Genomic DNA, 24,985 nt, shown 5'->3' with positions numbered 1-24,985 from the left:
TGCAAGAACAATATATGGGCCCTGTGCAAGAACAATATATGGGCCCTGTGCAAGAACAATATATGGCCCTGTGCAAGAACAATATATGGCCCCTGTGCAAGAACAGTATATGGCCCCCGTGCAAGAACAATATATGGCCCCTGTGCAAGAACAATATATGGGCCCTGTGCAAGAACAGTATATGGGCCCTGTGCAAGAGCAACATATGGCCCCTGTGCAAGAACAATATATGGGCTCCTGTGCAAGAACAGTATATGGGCCTTTGCAGTCCAATAATGCGCAATTCCTCTTTTATTGGGAGGTGGATGTGGCCCCTGACCTCTCGGGCCCCTCGGTGGCCGCACAGTTTGCACCTATTATATGTCCGCCCTTGTCGGTTTAATGATAGATGAGATAATGCAGCATTTACACAATACCACGTTCATTATTCTATAGCAGGAAGGTGTGCGCAGGGGTCCAGTAATCCTGCACACACTGAAGGTGGCCCCCAGAATCCGTGTCCTGGGGGGCTTTTATACACTCCGTCTGTCCGTGTTCCTCGCCTTTCATGTATCAGTGAGGTCTGTCATTTCGGAGTCCTGGCGTTCGCTGCGGGTCGTGATCGCCGCTGATCATTACGTGTCCTTGTGGTTGCAGCGAGGAAGATACAATCCGAGAATCTGTTCCATAGGTTACACACAGAGGCGCTATATGCCTTGTGCCGCTAACCTCTACTTTAACCCCGTATGGGCTGCAGTTTGGTTTACAGTGTCGCAGAGTGTTTCGCCCGTTGCTCAGTATACCCCTTCTCATCCTTCCCTCCCTTTCCTGCAGAGATGCTCAGGTCAAGATCATGGAGACCACGGTGTCCAACGCAGAGCATTATTTCGGACACTTCTGCTCCATACTGGCCTCTTACACCCGCAAAACGGCCAAACTGCGGGACAAGGCGGACGAACTTGTCAAACAACTCATCGACTTCGGAAACACGGAGAATCCGGAGCTGAGGAGCGCCATGAAAAACATGGCGGAGGAGCTGGCGAAGATCCAGGACTACCGACACGCACAGGTAGGTCTTATGTGTAGAAATAACGCGGGATAAGGCCCCGTCACACGCACAGATAAAGCCGCGGCAGAGCTGTGCTTGCAGTGAAATCATGGACATATTGTTCCATTTGTACACAGCCACAAACCTGCCACTGATTGTCCACAATTTCACTGCAACCACAGATCTGCCACAGATCTACCACAGATCTACCACAGATTTACCACAGATTTACCACAGATTTACCACAGATTTACCACAGATCTGCCACAGATCTGCCACAGATTTACCACAGATCTACCACAGATCTACCACAGATCTACCACAGATCTACCACAGATCTACCACAGATTTACCACAGTTCTACCACAGATCTACCACAGATTTACCACAGTTCTACCACAGATCTACCACAGATTTACCACAGTTCTACCACAGATCTACCACAGATTTACCACAGTTCTACCACAGATTTACCACAGATTTACCACATATCTGCCACAGTTCTACCACAGATCTACCACAGATTTACCACAGTTCTACCACAGATTTACCACAGATTTACCACATATCTGCCACAGATCTGCCACAGATCTGCCACAGATCTACCACAGATCTACCACAGTTCTACCACAGATCTACCACAGATCTACCACAGATCTACCACAGTTCTACCACAGATCTACCACAGTTCTACCACAGTTCTACCACAGATTTACCACAGATTTACCACAGATTTACCACAGATTTACCACATATCTGCCACAGATCTGCCACAGATCTACCACAGATCTACCACAGTTCTACCACAGATCTACCACAGATCTACCACAGTTCTACCACAGATCTACCACAGTTCTACCACAGTTCTGCCACAGATCTGCCACAGATCTGCCACAGATCTACCACAGATCTACCACAGTTCTACCACAGATCTACCACAGATCTACCACAGTTCTACCACAGTTCTACCACAGATCTACCACAGATCTACCACAGTTCTACCACAGATTTACCACAGATTTACCACAGATTTACCACAGATCTGCCACAGATCTACCACAGATTTACCACAGATTTGCCACAGATTTATCTCTGTGTGTGACAGGGCCTTTACTATGATGCTATGTGAAACTGTATGGCCGCCATGTAGTGCTCCACCCTCGGCAGTAAGTCCAGAGTGATACTGGCAGCCCCCAGATGGGGTAACCTAAAGCATCAGGGACCCAATGCAAAATCTGTGCAAGCCACCTCAAGTTCTGTGCGGCAGAAACGCTCTGAGGTCCTCTCTCGCACCCAGGTCACTGATTGCAGCTTCTGCATTGCTAATAGCTGTGCCCCTTTGAAGACCCCACTAATCAGGGGAATGAGCTACGTCCATTCCATGGTGAATCCGGCTCCACGCCTGTCTGCAGCTTGTGTGTGGTTTTGCAGCTCTGCCCCATTTTCTACAGTTTAGCCGCGCTGCAGTACCAGACACAGCCTGTATACAGGGGCGGCACTATTGTTGGCAGAAGCAGCCATGTTTTTTTAATCCTCTATGAGGCGCTGCTGATTGTCGCAGCGTATCATTACTGTCCCCTGTGTGGTCAGTATAGATTTGCTGGCACACATCCCTTATTACGTCGCGCAGTATCGTTACGCCGGGGTTACGAGGTGTCGTATGTGGATCCTCTGCCGCAGTTACGGGTAAAATACGGTATCAGAACGCGATGGCCGCAGCGGTTATGTCTGTGCGCATCAATATCAGAGTGCGGCGCCGCGATCGTCTCCCGCAGCCTCGTCTCCATATGCGGCGCTCCGTAATCCTCAAAGCCATAATCTGCATGTAATGATTTCAGCTCCTGCTGCCGCACGCTGCTCGATGACCTTTGCTGGGTAATTTGAAACACAGAAGCGTGTTAATGAATCAACCCGCTGGCAGCTAAATGATCTCTCGACAGGAAGGAGGGCTGAGCGCAGAGGTGAGGGCAGCCGCGCAACCTGCTTAATTAGCCACTTTTCCTGGAAGCTAGACTGCCGGCGAGCTAATGATTTACTCGTTAATTGCCGGCTGCCGATCACTGGGGAGGGCTCTGCGGCCCGGTCATGTCCAGATCATCAATAAGACCCTTTAGATTACATCTCGGCGGACAGCGAAACGCGTTGGTGTGAAAACCTTCCTATTACAATGGGATATATGAAGGGGACCAGGGGTGTAGAGCCGCCCGCAACGAGGACATTGTGATTGGATGACGTTGGTGAAATGCGCTGGTATTGTGCGCGTTTCATGGCGGCCATAGTGAAGCAATAAATACCTGTATCCAATAGGAATCCTTATTACCTATAGACTATGTACTATAAGGGAAGGGGTCATCGTGTAGATCTGAATCAAAGCCCTAATGGTGACGAAGAACTGGGACCAGCACAGGATTTACACCAGATGATATGTAATGTGGGGCCCAGTCCCTGAAGTTACCGTCCACCTTCATATTTTGGCCAGTGACCATGGCCAGTGACCGTGGCCGGCTCCGTGGGGCCGTGGTCTGTGTCCTTGTGCCTCACAATATTCTCTATTCTGTAGGTGGAGAGACTGGAAACCAAAGTTGTGAACCCAATGAAGAGCTATGGCCCCCTAATAAAGGAGAAGCGGGTGAGGATATCTGCAGGTCACGTGACCGGAGGGCGCGACGTCTGTACACACCGGATACATTGTATCTGTCCAAGTGTTACACTATACACAGAGGATATCCACATCTTATCCTCCTCCTCCTTCCACTCTTTCTCTTCTATTTGTCATTATTTACTTTCACCTCTTCTTATCTTTCTTTTCTCCTTCCATGTCTTCTTCATCTTCTACTTCCTTTTTTCTTTTCTTGTTCTTCTCCTATCTCTTCTCCATCTTCTCCTTTTTCCTCTTTCTTTTCTTTTTCCTTTTTTCTTTGCAAAGTTCGCATTTTCCTCTTCTCTTCTTTCACGTTTTTGATCCTGTTCCCTCTTTTCTTCCTCTCCTTTTTCTATCTCCTCTTCCTTTTCTATTCTTCTTTTCTTTTCCCCTCCATATCTTCTCCACTAATTTATTTTCTTTTATCTATTCATCATTCTTCCTTTCATTTATTTTTTTCCTGATCTTCCTCTATCTCCTATTCTTGCCCTTTTTTCGTCTCTTCATTCTTCTTCTCATCATCTTCTTCCATCTTTCTTTTCTACCACTTCTATTAATTTGCTTCCTCTTCTCTTTTTCACGTTTTTGATCCTTTACCCTCTTTTCTACCTTTTCTATTCTTCTTTTCTCTTAACCTCCACATCGTCTCCTCTTTTTCTTTTCTTCTTCCTTTTCTTCTTCCTATTTTCTTTGCAAAGTTCGCATTTTCCTCTTCTCTTCGTTCACGTTTTTGATCATTTTCCCTCTCTTCTTCCTCTCCTTTTTCTTCTAACTCCTCTTCCTTTTCTATTGTTCTTTTCTTTTCCCCTCCACATCTTCTCCTCATTTCTTTTATTTTACCTATTCATCATTCTTCCTTTTATTGTTTTCTCCTCCTTTCCTGATCTTCCTCCATTCTCTTCTCTTCTTGCCCTTTTTTCGTCTCTTCATCCTTCTTCTCATCATCATCTTCCATCTTTCTTTTCTATTAATTTGCTTCCTCTTCCTTCTTTCTTTTCTACCTCTTCTATTAATTTGCTTCCTCTTCTTCTTCCTTCTTTCTTTTCTACCTCTTCTATTAATTTGCTTCCTCTTCCTCTTCTTCTTCCTTCGTTCTTTTCTACCTCTTCTATTAATTTGCTTCCTCTTTCTCTTCTTCCTTCTTTCTTTTCTACCTCTTCTATTAATTTGGCTCCTCTTCTTCTTCCTTCGTTCTTTTCTACCTCTTCTATTAATTTGCTTCCTCTTCCTCTTCTTTTTCCTTCGTTCTTTTCTACCTCTTCTATTAATTTGCTTCCTCTTTCTCTTCTTCTTCCTTCGTTCTTTTCTACCTCTTCTATTAATTTGCTTTCTCTTCCTCTTCTTCTTCCTTCGTTCTTTTCTACCTCTTCTATTAATTTGCTTCCTCTTCCTCTTCTTCTTCCTTCTTTCTTTTCTACCTCTTCTATTAATTTGCTTTCTCTTCCTCTTCTTCTTCCTTCTTTCTTTTCTACCTCTTCTATTAATTTGCTTTCTCTTCCTCTTCTTCTTCCTTCGTTCTTTTCTACCTCTTCTATTAATTTGCTTCCTCTTCCTCTTCTTCTTCCTTCTTTCTTTTCTACCTCTTCTATTAATTTGCTTCCTCTTCCTCTTCTTCTTCCTTCTTTCTTTTCTACCTCTTCTATTAATTTGCTTCCTCTTCCTCTTCTTCTTCCTTCTTTCTTTTCTACCTCTTCTATTAATTTGCTTTCTCTTCCTCTTCTTCTTCCTTCTTTCTTTTCTACCTCTTCTATTAATTTGCTTTCTCTTCCTCTTCTTCTTCCTTCTTTCTTTTCTACCTCTTCTATTAATTTGCTTTCTCTTCCTTTTCTTCTTCCTTCTTTCTTTTCTACCTCTTCTATTAATTTGCTTCCTCTTCTTCTTCTTCCTTCTTTCTTTTCTACCTCTTCTATTAATTTGCTTCCTCTTCCTCTTCTTCCTTCTTTCTTTTCTACCTCTTCTATTAATTTGCTTCCTCTTCCTCTTCTTCTTCCTTCTTTCTTTTCTACCTCTTCTATTAATTTGCTTCCTCTTCCTCTTCTTCTTCCTTCGTTCTTTTCTACCTCTTCTATTAATTTGCTTCCTCTTCCTCTTCTTCTTCCTTCGTTCTTTTCTACCTCTTCTATTAATTTGCTTCCTCTTCCTCTTCTTCTTCCTTCTTTCTTTTCTACCTCTTCTATTAATTTGCTTCCTCTTTCTCTTCTTCTTCCTTCTTTCTTTTCTACCTCTTCTATTAATTTGCTTCCTCTTTCTCTTCTTCTTCCTTCGTTGTTTTCTACCTCTTCTATTAATTTGCTTCCTCTTCCTCTTCTTCTTCCTTCGTTCTTTTCTACCTCTTCTATTAATTTGCTTCCTCTTCTTCTTCTTCTTCCTTCGTTCTTTTCTACCTCTTCTATTAATTTGCTTCCTCTTCTTCTTCTTCCTTCGTTCTTTTCTACCTCTTCTATTAATTTGCTTCCTCTTCTTCTTCTTCCTTCTTTCTTTTCTACCTCTTCTATTAATTTGCTTCCTCTTCTTCCTTCATTCTTTTCTACCTCTTCTATTAATTTGCTTCCTCTTCTTCTTCTTCTTCCTTTGTTCTTTTCTACCTCTTCTATTAATTTGCTTCCTCTTCTTCCTTCGTTCTTTTCTACCTCTTCTATTAATTTGCTTCCTCTTCTTCTTCTTCCTTCGTTGTTTTCTACCTCTTCTATTAATTTGCTTCCTCTTCCTCTTCTTCTTCCTTCGTTCTTTTCTACCTCTTCCATTAATTTGCTTCCTCTTCCTCTTCTTCTTCCTTCGTTGTTTTCTACCTCTTCTATTAATTTGCTTCCTCTTCTTCTTCTTCCTTTTTTTCAGGCAGAAATAAAGAAATTCAACACCGTGAGGAACAAAGAGATCAAAGAGCTGCAGAAGTTGGAGAAGTTGCGGCACCGGGCGCCGTCCGACCGTCACATGATCGTATCCTGCACATTTGTTACATTGTGTGGCTTTTACATGAGAGGAGTCATCTGCAATCTGCAGCGTGCTGATACTTGTAGTTCCTCAGACACTGACTGCCTGTAGATATATTATATATACCGCCCCTGGGTGTAGATATACAGTAGCTGCTATATTTTCAGGCCACGCAGTTCTTTGTGAATTTACCCTTCTATTATTCTGTTCTGCCATCATAGTGGGCATTGTAGAACCTCAGCGTCCAATCACAGACGCTTCTGTGTTGCCCTTGAGGAGTTGGGGCCAAGCTCAGAGGGTCCTACGGGTGAGGACTCTGCACCGGGAGCAGAATATGTGGCATTTGTAGTGGGAGGCCCTGGTGTCCTTCACTCTTCTGGAGGACGAGATCTCCCCCGGGGGAATATTCGGGCTGTTCACTCCTGTGGAATTTTACTCCTTGACTCCATCATCCAGTCCCAGGTGAGTGTCTAATACTGAGAAATGTCAGATGAGCAGGTAAGAGACTATCTGTACCAGAGAGAGTGTCAGCTCCTTGGGAAAATCCACCGTCCTCCTACATGGCCTGGAGGCTGCATGTCCACTGGATGAGTAAAGAGGAACTATAATGTATATGGTAGCATTGCAAACATACGGGACTGCCCCAAGTATGTACAGCTGGTATAACCCGGGCATCTCCTGTATATAATTATATATGTACAGCCGGTATAACCTGGGCATCTCCTGTATATAATTATATATGTACAGCTGGTATAACCCGGGCATCGCCTGTATATAATTATATATGTACAGCCGGTATAACCTGGGCATCTCCTGTATATAATTATATATGTACAGCCGGTATAACCTGGGCATCTCCTGTATATAATTATATATGTACAGCCGGTATAACCTGGGCATCTCCTGTATATAATTATATATGCACAGCCGGTATAACCTGGGCATCTCCTGTATATAATTATATATGTACAGCCGGTATAACCTGGGCATCTCCTGTATATAATTATATATGTACAGCCAGTATAACCCGGGCATCTCCTGTATATAATTATATATGTACAGCCGGTATACTCATATGTATATTGCACGGATGGTATAAGATGCGCTTGGTCCGGTTCTGTCCCGGTTACAGCACACACATAATAGCGGTGGATAATACCGCTCCTCTTGCGGCGTTGACCTCGCAGTTCCTGGAACATGAGACCAAGCTGAGAATGACCAGACAATAATAGTAAATGATGGCGGCTCCTAATCTCCGGCTTGTTACATTTGCATTATCCGCCGGTATAACGCTGCCGCACCCGCAGCACCGGAGCCGCACTCCGATGACTCACATTTAATTTCCCAGCTATTATCAGGCACTTCATGGCTCCAATGATAATATAAAGTTTATTTAAAGGGACAGAACATCAATAAATTCCTGCATCTAAAGATGTTGGAGCATGCATATACTGTGTGTATATATATATTATGCTCAAATCCTTCACTGCTATTTCTACCGTACAGAACGCAGAACAGACATAAGAAAGCCGCATGTCCTAAAGCTAGCGCTCAGAAAGAGGGGGGTGTCTGTAGCAGCCAATCAGATTCCAGCTGTCAGTGTTCTCCTGTTGGATTGGTAGTTGTGAGCCACTCCCCCGTCACACAGCACTGCCACCTGCTGGTGAAGAGGCCTCCTTGCAGCTCCTCAGGTCATACTTTACAGTGTAAATTGTGTGGAGTTTTCTCGCTTTCATCATTTCTGTCCTTTTGTTGCTTTTCAGTCTTCCAATGACGTCCAAAACAAGGTAACCTGCGGCATGTGCAGCGCGTCTGGTATACGTCACGCACAATACCGAGGTGGGGGAATGATAGGACAGTGATGCCCCGGGGTCCAGTATTAGGGGGTCACAGGATCCCCGGGGGGCACTGCATGCTCTGTCACACGTGGATGGGTTATTCCAGCTGCCACATTCCGCCTGTGCTGTAGATGTGAGGCCGCCAAATTGTGACTCTCCAGATGTTACATAATCCCAGCTCCTCGGACATGCTGACAGTTGTAGTGTATGGAGCCGCAGCTCGGAGGGCTCTGATGTAGACTCATCACTTTCACAACTTTTTATTATTGCAAATATGGTAAATAAAACCACTATGGCTGCAGTTACACCGCGCTGAAGACCTACATAAAGGAAGCTGTGAACATTGTGTGTGGGGGGCTTTGGGCTGCGGCTGTCAGGTGGGTGTTTGGAGTTGGGGTCTGACATTGCTGCTCTTGCTTTTCTCTCCCATGCTGCTTGTGAAGCTGCAGGTACAAAGCTCGGTGGGTGTTACCTGTGAGTCTGCTGTCCTTTCTCTAGCCCCTATATGTGCCCCCCCCCCTGCTCCTGCCTCTTCTCTCATACACACATGACTAGCACACGAGGACCTGGAGGACCTGCATTCTGTAACACTCCGCTCGCTGCGCTGCAGGCTCTGAGCCCGGTGGGTGTCTCCTTTGACTCCGCTTCCGCTCTCCTCAAGTCAATATGTAGCCAGTGTCTGTGTCTAACTGTCAGGAGCTGGTGCTGAAGGCTCTGAGCCCGGTGGGTGTCTCCTGAAGCTGTTCTCATTTCCTCCTTCCGTCTTACAAGACTGTAGGCGGTATCTCTGTTCTCTTACATTACTATGTATTTTGTGACTTCCCCCCCCCCAATATAATTACTTACAAAAAGCAATACGTTAGGATCACGGGATCTAATCTCCCTTTTTATACACCCTAAAGTACAAAAAGCAGAATATGATGCATATAAATAGCACCGCCCTGCCATGAATACAGTCATCCTGAAAATGTTAGCACAATGTAAGGGACTGATGCATTTCTGTAGAGTCACAATGGGCACAGGGTTATAATAATCCGGTAGATTATGGAGACCGCTCACACCTGATGGCGAGTCTGCGGAGCGGATGTATGTGGAACAGAGGAGACTCGCAGCATTCATCACATTTCCTTAAATACATTGCAATGGAATAATAATGGCTATAAAAATGTGTCCAGCCTGTGGTCTGTACCCTCACTCTGTAGCACTGCGCCCCTGGTGGTCAGATTGTGGTATCGGCAGTGTATATACAGTCATATGAATAAGTTTGTGCACCCCTATTAATGTTAACCTCTTTTCTTTATAACAATTTGTGTTTTTGCTATTTCAGTGTCATATATCTAATAACTGATGGACTGAGGAATATTTCTGGATTGAAATGAGGTTTATTGTACTAACAGAAAATGTGCAATCCGCATTTAAACAAAATTTGACCGGTGCAAAAGTATGGGCACCTCAACATAAAAGTGACATTAATATTTTGTAGCTCCTCCTTTTGCAGAAATCCCAGCCTCTAGTCGCTTCCTGTGGCTGTTAATGAGTTCCTGGATCCTGGATGAAGGTAGATTTGACCATTCCTGGTTACAAAACAATTCCAGGTCAGGTAAGTTTGATGGTCGCCGAGCATGGACCGCCGCTTCACATCATCCCACAGATGTTCAATGATATTCAGGTCTGGGGACTGGGATGGCCATTCCAGAACATTGTAATTGTTCCTCTGCATGAATGCCTGAGTAGATTTGGAGCGGTGTCTTGGATCATTGTCTTGCTGAAATATCCATCCCCTGCGGAACTTCTACTTCGTCACTGATTCTTGCACATTATTGTCAAGAATCTGCTGATACTGATTTGAATCCATGCGACCCTCAACTTTAACAAGATTCCCGGTGCCGGCATTGGCCACACAGCCCCAAAGCATGATGGAACCTCCACCAAATGTTACTGTGGGTAGCGAGTGCTTTTCTTGGAATGCTGTGTTATTTGCCTCCATGCATAACGCCTTTTTGTATGACCAAACAACTCAATCTTTGTTTCATCAGTCCACAGGACCTTCTTCCACAATGTAACTGGCTTGTCCACATGTGCTTTACCTCAGGCGACTCTGTTTGTGGCGTGCTTGCAGAAACGGCTTCTTTCCATCACTCTCCCATACAGCTTCTCCTGGTGCAACGTGCGCTGTATTGTTGACCGATGCACAGTGACACCATCTGCAGCAAGATGAAGCTGCAGGTCTTTGGAGGTGGTCTGTGGATTGTCCTTGACTGTTCTCACCATTCTTCTTCTCTGCCTTTCTGATATTTTTCTTGGCCTGCCACTTCTGGGCAAGTGGCCACCTTAAATACCTTTTCTCATGATTGGATACACTGGCCTATGAAGTTCAAAGCTCAATGAGGTTACAAAACCAATTTAGTGCTTCAGTAACTCAGTAAAAAGTAGTTAGGAGTGTTCAAATCAAGAAATTGATAAGGGTGCCTATACTTATGCACCGGTCACATTTTGTTTAAATGCGGATTGCACATTTTCTGTTAGTACAATAAACCTCATTTCAATCCAGAAATATTGCTCAGTCCATCAGTTATTAGATATATGACACTGAAATAGCAAAAACCCAAAGTGCTATAAAGAAAAAAGGGTAACATTAATAGGGGTGTCCAAACTTTTTCATATGACTGTATATTTATATGTGCAGCTGGTATAGACTAGGCATCTCCTGTATATAATTATATATGTACAGCGGGTATAACCTGGGCATCTCCTGTATATAATTATATATGTACAGCCGGTATAACCTGGGCATCGCCTGTATATAATTATATATGTACAGCTGGTATAACCCGGGTATCTCCTGTATATAATTATATATGTACAGCCGGTATACCCTGGGCATCTCCTGTATATAATTATATATGTACAGCCGGTATAACCTGTGCATCTCCTGTATATAATTATATATGTACAGCCGGTATAACCTGTGCATCTCCTGTATATAATTATATATGTACAGCCGGTATAACCTGGGCATCTCCTGTATATAATTATATATGAACAGCCGGTATAACCTGGGCATCTCCTGTATATAATTATATATGTGCAGCCGGTATAACCTGGGCATCGCCTGTATATAATTATATATGTGCAGCCGGTATACCCTGGGCATCTCCTGTATATAATTATATATGTACAGCCGGTATAACCTGTGCATCTCCTGTATATAATTATATATGTACAGCCGGTATAACCTGGGCATCTCCTGTATATAATTATATATGAACAGCCGGTATAACCTGGGCATCTCCTGTATATAATTATATATGTACGGCCGGTATAACCCGGGCATCACCTGTATATAATTATATATGTACAGCCGGTATAACCTGGGCATCGCCTGTATATAATTATATATGTACAGCCGGTTTACCCTGGGCATCTCCTGTATATAATTATATATGTACAACCGGTATAACCTGGGCATCTCCTGTATATAATTATATATGTACAGCCGGTATAACCTGGGCATCTCCTGTATATAATTATATATGTACAGCCGGTATAACCTGGGCATCTCCTGTATATAATTATATATGTACAGCCGGTATAACCCGGGCATCGCCTGTATATAATTATATATGTACAGCCGGTATAACCTGGGCATCGCCTGTATATAATTATATATGTACAACCGGTATAACCTGGGCATCTCCTGTATATAATTATATATGTACAGCCGGTATAACCTGGGCCTCTCCTGTATATAATTATATATGTACAGCCGGTATAACCTGGGCATCTCCTGTATATAATTATATATGTACAGCCGGTTTACCCTGGGCATCTCCTGTATATAATTATATATGTACAACCGGTATAACCTGGGCATCTCCTGTATATAATTATATATGTACAGCCGGTATAACCTGGGCATCTCCTGTATATAATTATATATGTACAGCCGGTATAACCCGGGCATCTCCTGTATATAATTATATATGTACAGCTGGTATAACCTGGCATCTCCTGTATATAATTATATATGTACAGCCGGTATAACCTGGGCATCTCCTGTATATAATTATATATGTACAGCCGGTATAACCTGGGCATCTCCTGTATATAATTATATATGTGCAGCCGGTATAACCTGGGCATCTCCTGTATATAATTATATATGTACAGCCGGTATAACCTGGGCATCTCCTGTATATAATTATATATGGATGGCCGGTATAACCTGGGCATCTCCTGTATATAATTATATATGTACAGCCGGTATAACCTGGGCATCTCCTGTATATAATATTATATGTACAGCCGGTATAACCTGGGCATCTCCTGTATATAATTATATATGTACAGCCGGTATAACCCGGGCATCTCCTGTATATAATTATATATGTACAGCCGGTATAACCTGGGCATCTCCTGTATATAATTATATATGTGCAGCCGGTATAACCTGGGCATCTCCTGTATATAATTATATATGTACAGCCGGTATAACCTGGACATCTCCTGTATATAATTATATATGTACAGCCGGTATAACCTGGGCATCTCCTGTATATAATTATATATGTACAGCTGGTATAACCTGGACATCTCCTGTATATAATTATATATGTACAGCCGGTATAACCTGGGCATCTCCTGTATATAATTATATATGTACAGCCGGTATAACCTGGGCATCTCCTGTATATAATTATATATGTACAGCCGGTATAACCTGGACATCTCCTGTATATAATTATATATGTACAGCCGGTATAACCTGGGCATCTCCTGTATATAATTATATATGTACAGCCGGTATAACCTGGGCATCTCCTGTATATAATTATATATGTACAGCCGGTATAACCTGGGCATCTCCTGTATATAATTATATATGTACAGCCGGTATAACCTGGGCATCTCCTGTATATAATTATATATGGATGGCCGGTATAACCTGGGCATTGTATTTGGTGCAGTTGCCCGGTTTCCTGCGATGTTATCTGGAACCTCTTGTGGTGTCAGAGTTTGGTGTCAGGCGGCAGCTGAAAGCTTCCTCATTTTTATTTTTGCGTCCGTCCACTGATCTCTCCTCTCCTCTTCTCAGGCGGAGTCCAGCGTTCAGAAAGCCTCTGTGGACGCGGCGCGCACCACTCAGCAGCTGGAGGAGATCATCGACAACTTCCAACAGCAGAAAATCAAGGACATTCAGGTAAGGAGCGCGGACCGGAGGGAGCGTCACCGCTGACTCTGCTGACTGTCTATAAGACTAGGTCCACATTTCCGTTGTTTATGATCAGTCACAATCCGCCACTGTGGTAAACAGCGCATTCCGTTTGGAGGATTCTGTTGTTTCCCATAGACTTGTATGAGCGGCGGATTGTGACTGATGCCCTTGCGTTGCATCCGCAGCGCGACTGATCAGTCGTGGAACAACTGACCATTGGGCGGCAGGAACGCAGAGAGTAACGTTTTTTGCGCAGCGGAATCCTTATGTTTTCACTGCGCATGCTCAAATCTTGTGTTTAATCATTCAAATGAATGTCTCTCTCTCTCGGCGGCCGAACGATCAGCTGATCTCCCGGCCGCCGGCTTTTGAGAGCGATCAGCTGATCTCCCGGCCGCCGGCTTTTGATAGCGATCAGCTGATCTCCCGGCCACCGGCTTTTGAGACCGATTAGCTGATCTCCCGGCTGCCGGCTTTTGAGAGCAATCAGCTGATCTCCCGGCGGCCGGCTTTTGATAGCGATCAGCTGATCTCCCGGCGGCCGGCTTTTGAGAGCGATCAGCTGATCTCCCGGCCGCCGGGTTTTGAGAGCGATCAGCTGATCTCCCAGACGCCGACTTTTGAGAGCGATCAGCTGATCTCCCGGCCGCCGGCTTTTGAGAGCGATCAGCTGATGTCCTGGCTGCCGGCTTTTGAGAGCGATCAGCTGATCTCCCAGACGCCGACTTTTGAGAGCCATCAGCTGATGTCCCGGCCGCCGGCTTTTGAGAGCCATCAGCTGATCTCCCGGCCGCCGGCTTTTGAGAGCGATCAGCTGATCTCCCAGACGCCGACTTTTGACAGCCATCAGCTGATGTCCCGGCCGCCGGCTTTTGAGAGCCATCAGCTGATCTCCCGGCCGCCGGCTTTTGAGAGCGATCAGCTGATCTCCCGGCCGCCGGCTTTTGATAGCGATCAGCTGATCTCCCGGCCGCCGGCTTTTGAGAGCGATCAGCTGATCTCCCGGCCGCCGGCTTTCGAGAGCGATCAGCTGATCTCCCGGCCGCCAGCTTTCAAGAGCGATCAGCTGATCTCCCGGCCGCCGGCTTTTGAGAGCGATCAGCTGATCGTTTTCTCTTTCATTTTACAACGGAATCCGCTTTATCATGACAATGAATTCTATTCTTGTCATCCGTTGTACAATGCATCAGTCACAAGCGTCAAGCAACGCATGTGACTGACGCAAAACAACGGAAATGTGAACCTAGCCTTAGGGAATCCATCAGAGAGGGTCAGTGAATTCCGCCAGAGCTCGATGAATAGCATCTGTGGACGGCGGTGATGACTGATCCCGCATCTGTATTGTGCCGTCTGTGCACAGCTGGCGTTATCAGGGGCTGCAATCACCCCCGGCCATAGCGTCCAGGGGACCCCAAATGTCCAGGGCTATTAAGGACTTGCAATAATTGGGGCCCCACTGGAGCTTCTGCATTGATGCCCATGAGATTCTAGTTACGCCCCTGATCGGGGGTCTTCACCAGACAAGAAGGGGATTGTATGAAATCTTTTTGTTTCATTTGTATAGAAAATCTTTTCCGATTTCCTGACGGTGGAGATGATATTTCACGCCCGAGCACTGGAGGTTTACACCAACGCCTTCCACGGCCTGCAGGACTGCGACCTGGAGAGAGATATGGAGGTAACGGGCGACCGTCGGGTGAGACGGGGGGACTCCCAGCTGCTGGGGATGACCCTTCCCCCACATTTCAGGAAGGTAGACATTTATCTATTTCATTTTTCAGGATTTTCGGTCAAAAATTCATATCAACACCGGGACACAGGACGCCCGACCCGTCCCCGCCACCAATGTCTCCTCCAACACCACCTGGCACATGAGCAGTACGGTAAGATGAGGGCACATATCCACTCCTGGGAGAGCTGGGTGGCAGCTGCTGTGATAACTGCAATATGGGCCGAGTCATAAAAAGTGATACCGGAATAAGAGGAACAGAGCCGTGCAGGATCCTGGGAGAGCTGGGTGGCAGCTGGTGTGATAACTGCAATATGGGCCGAGTCATAAAAAGTGATACCGGTGAAAAAAGAGGAACAGAGCCGTGCAGGATCCTGGGAGAGCTGGGTGAGTGCAGGATCCTGGAAAAGCTGGGTGAGTGCAGGATCCTGGAAAAGCTGGGTGAGTGCAGGATCCTGGAAGAGCTGGGTGAGTGCAGGATCCTGGAAAAGCTGGGTGAGTGCAGGATCCTGGAAGAGCTGGGTGAGTGCAGGATCCTGGAAGAGCTGGGTGAGTGCAGGATCCTGGAAGAGCTGGGTGAGTGCAGGATCCTGGAAGAGCTGGGTGAGTGCAGGATCCTGGAAGAGCTGGGTGAGTGCAGGATCCTGGAAGAGCTGGGTGAGTGCAGGATCCTGGAAGAGTTGGGTGAGTGCAGGATCCTGGAAGAGCTGGGTGAGTGCAGGATCCTGGAAGAGCTGGGTGAGTGCAGGATCCTGGAAGAGCTGGGTGAGTGCAGGATCCTGGAAGAGCTGGGTGAGTGCAGGATCCTGGAAAAGCTGGGTGAATATAAATATTGCAGCCATTACAAAGGCTGCATCTTCAGTCCTTAAAGAACCATGTTACAGGTCCAGGGGTGGCACTCAGCTTTCCTAGACCCCTGAAAGGCAAAGCTACTTAGTACTGGAACCACCATGGGCACCAATACAGCTCCCTCAGTGCCGGCCATAAAGTGATCCTGCGCTGTCATTCAGGAGCCTGGGAAAGATGGCTGACAACTGTTCGTGCGTGGCAGCTTCTGCAGAGGTTGTCACCCAGCACACAATCTTGATGATCTGGTTTACTCCAAGCGGCAGCCATTGAAGGGTTAATAAAGAAGCAGCAACAGAAAAGAAAGCAGAGTGCGTTTCCTGACTTTTCCCCTGCGGACGATAATAATCCCCCCGGCACGATCGCTCGTCACATGAGTCACCGCGCCGTGACTGAGAAGGGTTTCAGGAAATTAAAAAAAAAACACGACACCAAGAATTATCAGCGCGCAGCGTGAAGTCGTGAGAGGCGGACGAAGACGCGGGAAGGCGACAGATCCGCGGCTCGCCCGCTGCGTGTAATTACTGCTCACACGCTGAGGGCCGGAGATCAGCGGATCCATTGAAATCCTGAGCGAGTGGCGGCGGCGGCGTGGAGTGCGGCCACATCCACCAGGGCCGATATTGGGGGGCGAGGCCGATCGTCAGCAGCTTCTGTGGAATTATAAACGCTGGGGTTTCCATTTTTTGTCTGTTTGTTGCTTCAATGCAAAAAATCAATCTTTAGTTTTGGGTACGCAGCTCCTATGCAAAGAACAACAACAATCCCTGCATAGTTTATATTAGTGTGTGTGTGTATAATATATATATAATGTATATACTGTAGAGAATATTTCTCCTCTTTCCTTCATTCTCTCTATTGCGTCTTCTACTCCAGTCACAGCCAGAGCTGCATAAAAAAAAATAAAAATATATCACTGGTTGTCTTTAAATCTTCATCTTCTGTGGTGTGATGTGACCGGTGCCGTGTGAGCACCTAGACCCCACTGATCTGTGGAAACCAGCAGAATCCTGGATGCAGCTTTGGATGTGACTAGAGACCTGATGTGTGGAGTTACTTGCAGGACATGATGGGGGTTGTACCGCTGTGCTCCTCTGTTGCAGAGCCTGGCGAGCAGCCTGCAGCGACAGCAGCATGTGGATGATGAGGCTGATAGTGATGAGGAATCGGAGGAGGATGATGATGACTACAGGAAGCGGGATTATTCCAGAGTGCGGAAATGAGCGGAGCGCTGGCGGTGCTGCCCGGAGGAAGAACCCATAACATCATGGCCGACACTGTACATTCAATCACTGGACGATACCAGGGACCGCGCCGCCGCAGAAGAGACTCCGGCGCTGACCGTGGAAATCCCGGCAGATCTGATCCCTAAGAAATTCTATGCAAAATCCTAGATGTAAAGTTCTGCAATTATTCACCGTATCTGAATTTTAATCCATTTTCTTAGATCTCGGCTTGCTGTCAGTGAATGGGAAAATTCTTGTCATGATTAAAAGTTTTGCATTCACAGCAGAGGGTTTGTTACAATGTATCCAGTCTTCACCGTCCTCTGGATTCCAGACTAATGCCTGTAATTCGAGAGGTTTTCACAGGGGCCCCATGAAACAGACGCCTTTTTAGGACCAAAGCCCCTCTTCTATCTTGTGGGGGTCTGTTTGGTTTATCAGAGCCACAGGGGTCCCGGGGCTAGAATAAGGAGTGATGAAAACAGCCAAAATGTAATGTATCCGGACACATTGTAACACACCCTCAGCGGTGAAAAGTATCAAGTGTTCAATGTTGGATGCAGGAATGTTCCTACTTACTGACAGCAAGCAGAGATATAGAAAAAGGCGATTATTCGTCACAGCCGTCAGTTTCCAGGCTGCCGCTTCCGTTTCGCAGCTTTGAATGTGACTGGAGGATTTTGCCGTTTTCTGTAAATTATATGTAGGTTTGATGTTTGGTGGAGTAATCTGATCACACCCGGGCGGCCTCCGTGAATCCCTCGCACTCCGGATTCCTGACCTGTGGAGATCCGTCCGGTGCCAGCGCCGGAGGTCTGTACGTCGCTCGCAGCAGATCAGAGGGGGGGGTTTATTTTCGGAGGGATGTGGCGGTTCCTCGCGGACGCTCTGTGTGTATTTTTCTAGTCTGGGAATAAGGCGCTGAATGGAATTATGTCTCATGGCGCAAAAGTAATGGCTTCCTGCCCTCCGAGGGGCAGGGGAGGGGCAGCTGTAGAAGTTTACAGTCTGCCATAACACATCCCGGCGGCCGGGGAGCCGAGTGCGGAGCGCAGCCGAGTGCGGAGAGCAGCCGAGTGCGGAGCGCAGCCGAGTGCGGAGCGCAGCCGAGTGTGAATGTGTACAAAGATTTATTGTATCAAATGGAAATAAAATGATCATTTATCGTGCAATAACGAGAGAAAAGTGAAAAAGTGTAAAAATAATTTATTGTATGAAATTCACAAAAGTAGAAAATGACATTCGGGGGAAAGTGTGAGCGGCGAATGATACCCCACATCTCACAGCGCAAAATCCGATCATGAGTGAAGTGTACAAATAAAACAACAAAGATCTGATCAAAACTGATAACGAGAGGCTTCTCCAAATTCACCACGAAACGCCACCGATCCTGCAGAATCACCCCTTCATGATCGCGGACGAGCCTCCGCTGTGCTTCACTGTAGGAAGGTGCTAAAAAACCCCCTCCAAAAAAAAATTATATATACACAGATTATTAATAAATCACATTATACTATCGTGCTGGAGGATTCCTGTATCTGGTGGTGGCTGCTGCTCTCTGCGGGCGGCGGCTGCTGCTCTCTGCGGGCGGCGGCTGCTGCTCTCTGCGGGCGGCGGCTGCTGCTCTCTGCGGGCGGCGGCTGCTGCTCTCCGCCGGCTCATATCAGGAAGTTTTCCTCCACCATTGTTTGCATGGACAGATTTTTCTTTCCGATTTCTGATCGCAAAATCTTCACAAACTGCAAATTGGAGAGAAAAAACAAGACAATAACTTCGGCTAAGATAAGAATCATGGAGACGTTACAGCCCGTGAGCAGCGTTCAGATGGGGTCTGGATTAATGTTGGAGGTTTAGGCCCTGTCCGTACGGGCGGCGGGCAGGGAAGCGTGTCCTATATGCAGATGTCTGTGTATGTGACCCCCTGAAGAAGCCCCCCCCAGGACACCATCAGTTTGTATGGCAGGAGCAGGGGTGCGTCTCCATTATACAGGGGTCTGCACCATAATAAGCAACTGTAAATCACAACTGCATATTGTCAGACTCCCATAGAGGCCTATAGGGAAAAAAAAATATTTCTCTGGCTGGAGCCTCAGGAGTTATGTGTAGTGTGTGACCCCTGGACCCCATCAGTGTATACGGCGGGGGCAGGGGAGGCTTTTACACCCTCAGGCCCCCTATTGTCACCATGAAAGTCATCTTTAGATCTGGACCAGTGACTGCCGGATACAGGAGGCTCTCACCGTCTGCACCAGGAAGGTGATAATCGTCGCCAGCACGAAACTCTGCGTCCCAGATCAATGACGCAGAACAGGAGGGTGTCGAAGAGCAGCAGCGCCAGCTCGTTACTGTAGAAGAGCGCGCGGCCGAAGCGGAACCGATCGTCTGCAATAGAAAGAGGACAATCATCAGGAGGATGAGGGTTGTGATCCAGGAGAACCGCACAGACGGAGGCCAGGGTCTACAGACGGAGGCCAGGGTCTACAGACGGAGGCCGGCGTCTACACGCGGAGGCCGGCGTCTACACGCGGAGGCCGGCGTCTACACGCGGAGGCCGGCGTCTACACGCGGAGGCCGGCGTCTACACGCGGAGGCCGGCGTCTACACGCGGAGGCCGGCGTCTACACGCGGAGGCCGGCGTCTACACGCGGAGGCCGGCGTCTACACGCGGAGGCCGGCGTCTACACGCGGAGGCCGGCGTCTACACACGGAGGCCGGCGTCTACACACGGAGGCCGGCGTCTACACACGGAGGCCGGCGTCTACAAACCCAGGATAGGTTTTTCTATATAATTTTTGTCACCGCTCACCCAACTGTAAAACTACAACTCCCAGCAGGCGCCCACATGTCGTGGGGTCACAGTTCTCACATTAGGTTCCCAGATTCCTGGATGCTAAATTCTGCAGCAAAGGCCTGATTGTATAGGATGAGACGGATCTGCTGGTCAGGATTCTGGGAAAGCTGGATGACAGCTTGTAAGGAGATTATCCTGCGCACCGGCCGTCACCGTCCACTCACCGCTGTACAGTAGAGACTTGTCGATCGGCTGCTGGAACTCGATGTCCAGGACACTCTCCAGGAACAGCTTGTCCTTCACCGTGTAATCCATGTCCTTATAGACCTGCGGGGACACAGAAGGGAGGGTTATATACAGGGGGGGTTATATATGGGGGTGCCATATACAGGGACATTATATACGGACGTCTTCTATATGGGAGTGTTTTATAAGAGGGTGTGTCACAAACCACCGGGGGGGTCACTCAGAAATCCCCCGCGCTGGCTACCAGTACGTCACAATCGGGGGGTAACAAGTGGGGGTCACCCCTACTTTATACCTCCCGACCGACAGACAGAGCACGTGACGCGCTCTCTAGCGCCCCTCTTATAGTCAGGCCAATTATGGAATTGCCCGACAATAAGCAAGGAGGCCGCTATACTACTTATGCCGATTATGGAAGGGTCCCCGGTGAGAGTAAGGTATATATTCCCCCGACCTCCGCGGGCGGAATATATAATATCTTCCCGAATCTCACTGGCCTCCCCACAATAATCCTTGGCACAACTCGCTGCCACCAACCGATTTACGGTAACTATTAGCCGAACACACAGACGTGGGATTCAAGATCGAGATAACAGAACAGCCCAAGATTAATTATATAATTTAATCGCCTAAAGCACACTAGAAACTACAATATATACAATAGGGAATCTACAGAATATACAGTTATGTCAGAGTACAGTTACAGATAAAGCATGGGTTACAAACAGGTATACAATTACATCAGTTACCTTGTGTGTCTGGCCACAGCGGGGCGCTGTAGACCAGGTTTCTAGGATTCTTCCTCACAGGTCTTTCCCAACCAGGCCCCCGAGCAGAAGAACGCTGGAAAATGGCCGAAGTAGGGTTATCAACCTGGGCAGATCCAGGTCCCCTCCTACCTTAGTGACCTCACAGGGAAGCACTGCCACTCCCCCTGCATGGATCAGAATTATCCAGCAAAGGGGATTTTGGCTATAACTTTGCCTGGGAGCGTCGTAGGCAGACGCCAATGCTCTCATTGTGACAGTTATGAATTTAGCTACAGAACGAGGGGACTCATGACCTGTCTGCCAGTTCCCCATTGGCTGATATCACGCCTGGGGCATTTCCCAATGTCCTGTTCCCATAAAAAGGGGGTGCCGGCATCGTCCACATGCGGAGACACCATTTTTATGGTTGCCATATTTATCGGAAATATGGCTTGCGAGATATGAACCATTTTTTACTGGAGTCGTTCTGTCTGGCTATTTCCATAGCCTTGCTAACTAGCTAGCAGCTCCTACTACAGGGTGACGGCAGGGAGTCATCCTGTGTCCATTGTCCTAAAGCCACCTAATTTCCATATCACAGGACATGGCCATGGATTTGTTGCTAAACCAGTTGTGTGAAGGGAAGGGGGTAGTGACACCAGGAGAGGGCTTCCTGACATGACTTGAATGTCATGATTTATCGTCATATCTCCGGATTTACCTCACACCTCCCCCCTTTTGAGGGCGCTAGGGGGCAGCACACTCCGGTGTTCCCCCGTGCGCCCGTCCGCGACCTCTCCTTGTCGGGACAGCCCGTCTGCGTTACCGTGGTCACGGCCCCTTTTGTGGCGAATGGTGAAGTTGTATTGCTGGAGCGCAAGGCTCCATCGCAACAATCGCCCATTCGTCCCAGAGACGGTGTGCAACCAGCTGAGGGGATTGTGGTCCGTCTCCACGATGAAGTGGCGCCCGTATAGATAGGGTTGCAGACGCTGCAGGGCCCACACTATGGCCAGGCACTCCTTCTCCATCGTGGAATAGGCAACTTCCCTTGGTAACAGCTTCCTGCTCAGGTACAAGACTGGGTGCTCTTGGCTCGCAGAGTCCACCTGGCTGAGCACCGCACCGAGGCCGAAGTCACTGGCGTCGGTCTGTACTACAAACGGCCGCGTGAAGTCGGCTGCCTGTAGCACGGGCGGGCTGGACAGGGCGTCCTTTAGGGCCCGGAAGGCTGTCTCGCAGTCCATTGTCCAATCGACTGCAGAGGGCAGCTTCTTCTTGGTGAGGTCCGTCAAGGGCTTTGCCAGGCTACTATAGCATGGAACAAACCTCCTATAGTACCCAGCGGTCCCCAAGAAGGACATCACCTGCTTCTTGGTCCTGGGGGTGGGCCAGGATGCGATGGCTTCCACCTTCTCAGGCTCGGGCTTCAGGGTTCTCCCACCTACCCGGTGACCGAGGTACTGGACCTCGCTCATGGCCAGCTGACACTTTCCCGGCTTGATGGTCAAACCTGCCCGGTGGATCCGCCTGAGCACCTGTGCTAGATGCTCTAAGTGATCTTCCCAGGTGGGACTGAAGACGGCAATGTCATCCAGGTACGCGGCCGCGTACCCTTCAAGTCCCTTGAGCAGGGTGTTGACCATCCGCTGGAAAGTGGCAGGGGCATTCCTCATCCCGAATGGCATCACCGTGGACTCGTACAGTCCAAATGGGGTAATAAAGGCAGAGCGTTCCCTGGCCTTGCGAGTCAGGGGGATCTGCCAATATCCCCGGCTCAGGTCCATGATGGTCAGGTACTGAGCCCCGGCCAACTGATCGAGCAGGTCATCGATGCGTGGCATTGGGTACGCATCGGCGACCGTGACAGCATTGAGCCCCCTGTAGTCCACGCAGAACCGAGTGGTTCGGTCCTTCTTAGGGACGAGGACTACAGGCGAGGCCCAAGCGCTGTTGGATGCCTGGATCACCCCCAGCTCCAGCATCTCGTCAATCTCCTGGCGCATGTGTTGCTGCACCTCCAGGGAGACCCGATATGCTGAACGCCGGATCGGGGGATGATCCCCAGTGTCCACGTGATGGACAGCCAAGTCAGTCCTTCCGGGCTGGTTGGTAAACAACCCCCGGAAGGGGTGTAGGGTGGCCCACAGCTGGGACCGTTGGTCCTCCAAGAGCTGGTGGCCAACCTCCACATCCTCAATGGATCCGCCTGCCCTAACCTGGGCTAGCATATCCAAGAGGGTTTCCGCTTCTCCCTCCTCGGGCAGGTTGCACACGGGGAGCGCACATGCCTCCCGCTCATGATGTGCCTTCATCATGTTCACATGGAAGGGCTTCCGCCTTCCACGGGCAGGGTCCAGGGTGACCAGGTACGTCACAGGGTTGAGCTGCTGGTACACGAGGTATGGGCCTTCCCAGGCTGCCTGAAGCTTGTCCTGTGGTACGGGGACCAGTACCCACACCTTTTGACCCACTTGGTAGGTCCTCTCACAAGCGTTCTGGTCGTACCAACGCTTCTGATCGGCCTGGGCTTGAGCCATATTGTCGTGTACCAGTTGCGTCAAGGCCTGCATTTTGTCCCGGAAGCGCATGACATACTCGATAACCGACACTCCAGGGGTGGCCAAATCCCCTTCCCAAGCCTCTTTCACCAGAGCCAGGGGGCCCCGCACACGTCGCCCGTACAGGAGCTCAAACGGTGAGAATCCTGTTGAGGCCTGTGGAACCTCCCGGTAAGCAAATAACAGGTGTGGGAGATACCGCTCCCAGTCACGCCCATGGGAGTCGACCAACATCTTAAGCATCTGCTTTAAGGTGCCATTGAACCGCTCGCACAGGCCATTAGTCTGTGGATGGTACGGGCTGGCCACCAGATGTCGCACCTGGACTTGCTTACAGAGGGCCTCCATCAGCTGGGACATGAATTGGGTCCCCCGGTCAGTGAGCATTTCCTGGGGAAAACCCACTCGGGAGAAAATCTCCAGCAATGCGGTGGCCACCTTGTCAGCCCGAATGGACGACAAGGCCACTGCTTCTGGGTACCGGGTGGCATAGTCCACTACCGTCAGTAGGAAGCGTTTCCCGGAGCTGCTGGGGATGGCCAGCGGGCCGACCAGATCCACAGCCACCCTCCTGAAAGGCTCATCGATGATTGGCAGAGATACTAGTGGGGCTTTGGGGCGTGGCCCCGCCTTCCCCACTCTCTGACAGGTTTCACACGAACGGCAGTAGGCAGCCACATCGGCCCCCATTTTTGGCCAGTAGAAATGCTGGTTTAACCTGGCCTTGGTCTTAGCGATCCCTAGGTGTCCGGCCATCGGAATCTCATGTGCGATCCGCAACAACTCCGTCCGGAACGGATAGGGTACCACCAACTGTCGGTCCCTGGGCCACGCCTCCGGTGAACCCTGCTGGACCGTGGCCAGGTACAGCCGTCCTTGGTCCCAGACCACTCGCTCCGGGTCCGAGTCCGAGAGAGGCTGTGCCGCCTGCTCCTTAAGAGCTTTCAGGCTGTCGTCAGCTTCTAACGCTGCCTGAAACCCCTGACTAGATGTGGCCAGAATCGACGAGACTGTCACATCTTCAGTCAGTACCCCGGGACCTGTGTCCTGGCCTCCACCTGACTCGGCTGCCACTTGGTCAGAAGGGGAAGAGCTATCGGACCTCCGGGAGGCCCCTTGGCTTCCAGCACTCCCACTGCGGGTGACAGCGGCCACAGCCGCTGCGACCGTGGGTCGTGCCTGCTC

The 24,985-nt window shown here is 48.4% G+C and overlaps 2 protein-coding genes across 2 annotated transcripts in view; one reads left to right on the top strand and one right to left on the bottom strand.

Annotated features, from left to right (window-relative positions):
- The window catches only part of CIBAR2 (CBY1 interacting BAR domain containing 2), a 31,413-nt gene extending 12,948 nt beyond the window's left edge, over window positions 1–18,465 (top strand). Inside the window, exons 2-9 of the mRNA XM_075326234.1 lie at window positions 814–1,048; window positions 3,588–3,656; window positions 6,504–6,605; window positions 7,056–7,061; window positions 13,533–13,637; window positions 15,217–15,330; window positions 15,434–15,535; window positions 17,331–18,465. Of these exons, the coding sequence (XP_075182349.1) occupies window positions 814–1,048; window positions 3,588–3,656; window positions 6,504–6,605; window positions 7,056–7,061; window positions 13,533–13,637; window positions 15,217–15,330; window positions 15,434–15,535; window positions 17,331–17,450 (853 nt within the window). The 3' untranslated portion in view covers window positions 17,451–18,465. The remainder of the gene's footprint in view (window positions 1–813; window positions 1,049–3,587; window positions 3,657–6,503; window positions 6,606–7,055; window positions 7,062–13,532; window positions 13,638–15,216; window positions 15,331–15,433; window positions 15,536–17,330) is intronic.
- Window positions 18,466–18,643: 178 nt separating this feature from the next.
- Window positions 18,644–24,985, bottom strand: part of LOC142254884 (meckelin-like) — a 42,582-nt gene continuing 36,240 nt past the window's right edge. Inside the window, 4 exon segments of the mRNA XM_075326233.1 lie at window positions 18,644–19,192; window positions 19,694–19,743; window positions 19,746–19,835; window positions 20,469–20,571. Coding sequence (XP_075182348.1) covers window positions 19,112–19,192; window positions 19,694–19,743; window positions 19,746–19,835; window positions 20,469–20,571 — 324 coding nt within the window. The 3' untranslated portion in view covers window positions 18,644–19,111.

This window comes from Anomaloglossus baeobatrachus, chromosome 10 (genome assembly GCF_048569485.1).
Source record: "Anomaloglossus baeobatrachus isolate aAnoBae1 chromosome 10, aAnoBae1.hap1, whole genome shotgun sequence".
Taxonomy (NCBI): Eukaryota; Metazoa; Chordata; class Amphibia; order Anura; family Aromobatidae; genus Anomaloglossus; species Anomaloglossus baeobatrachus.
Note: the sequence above shows the minus strand (reverse complement) of the source record. Positions and strands in the feature narration are given on the sequence as shown.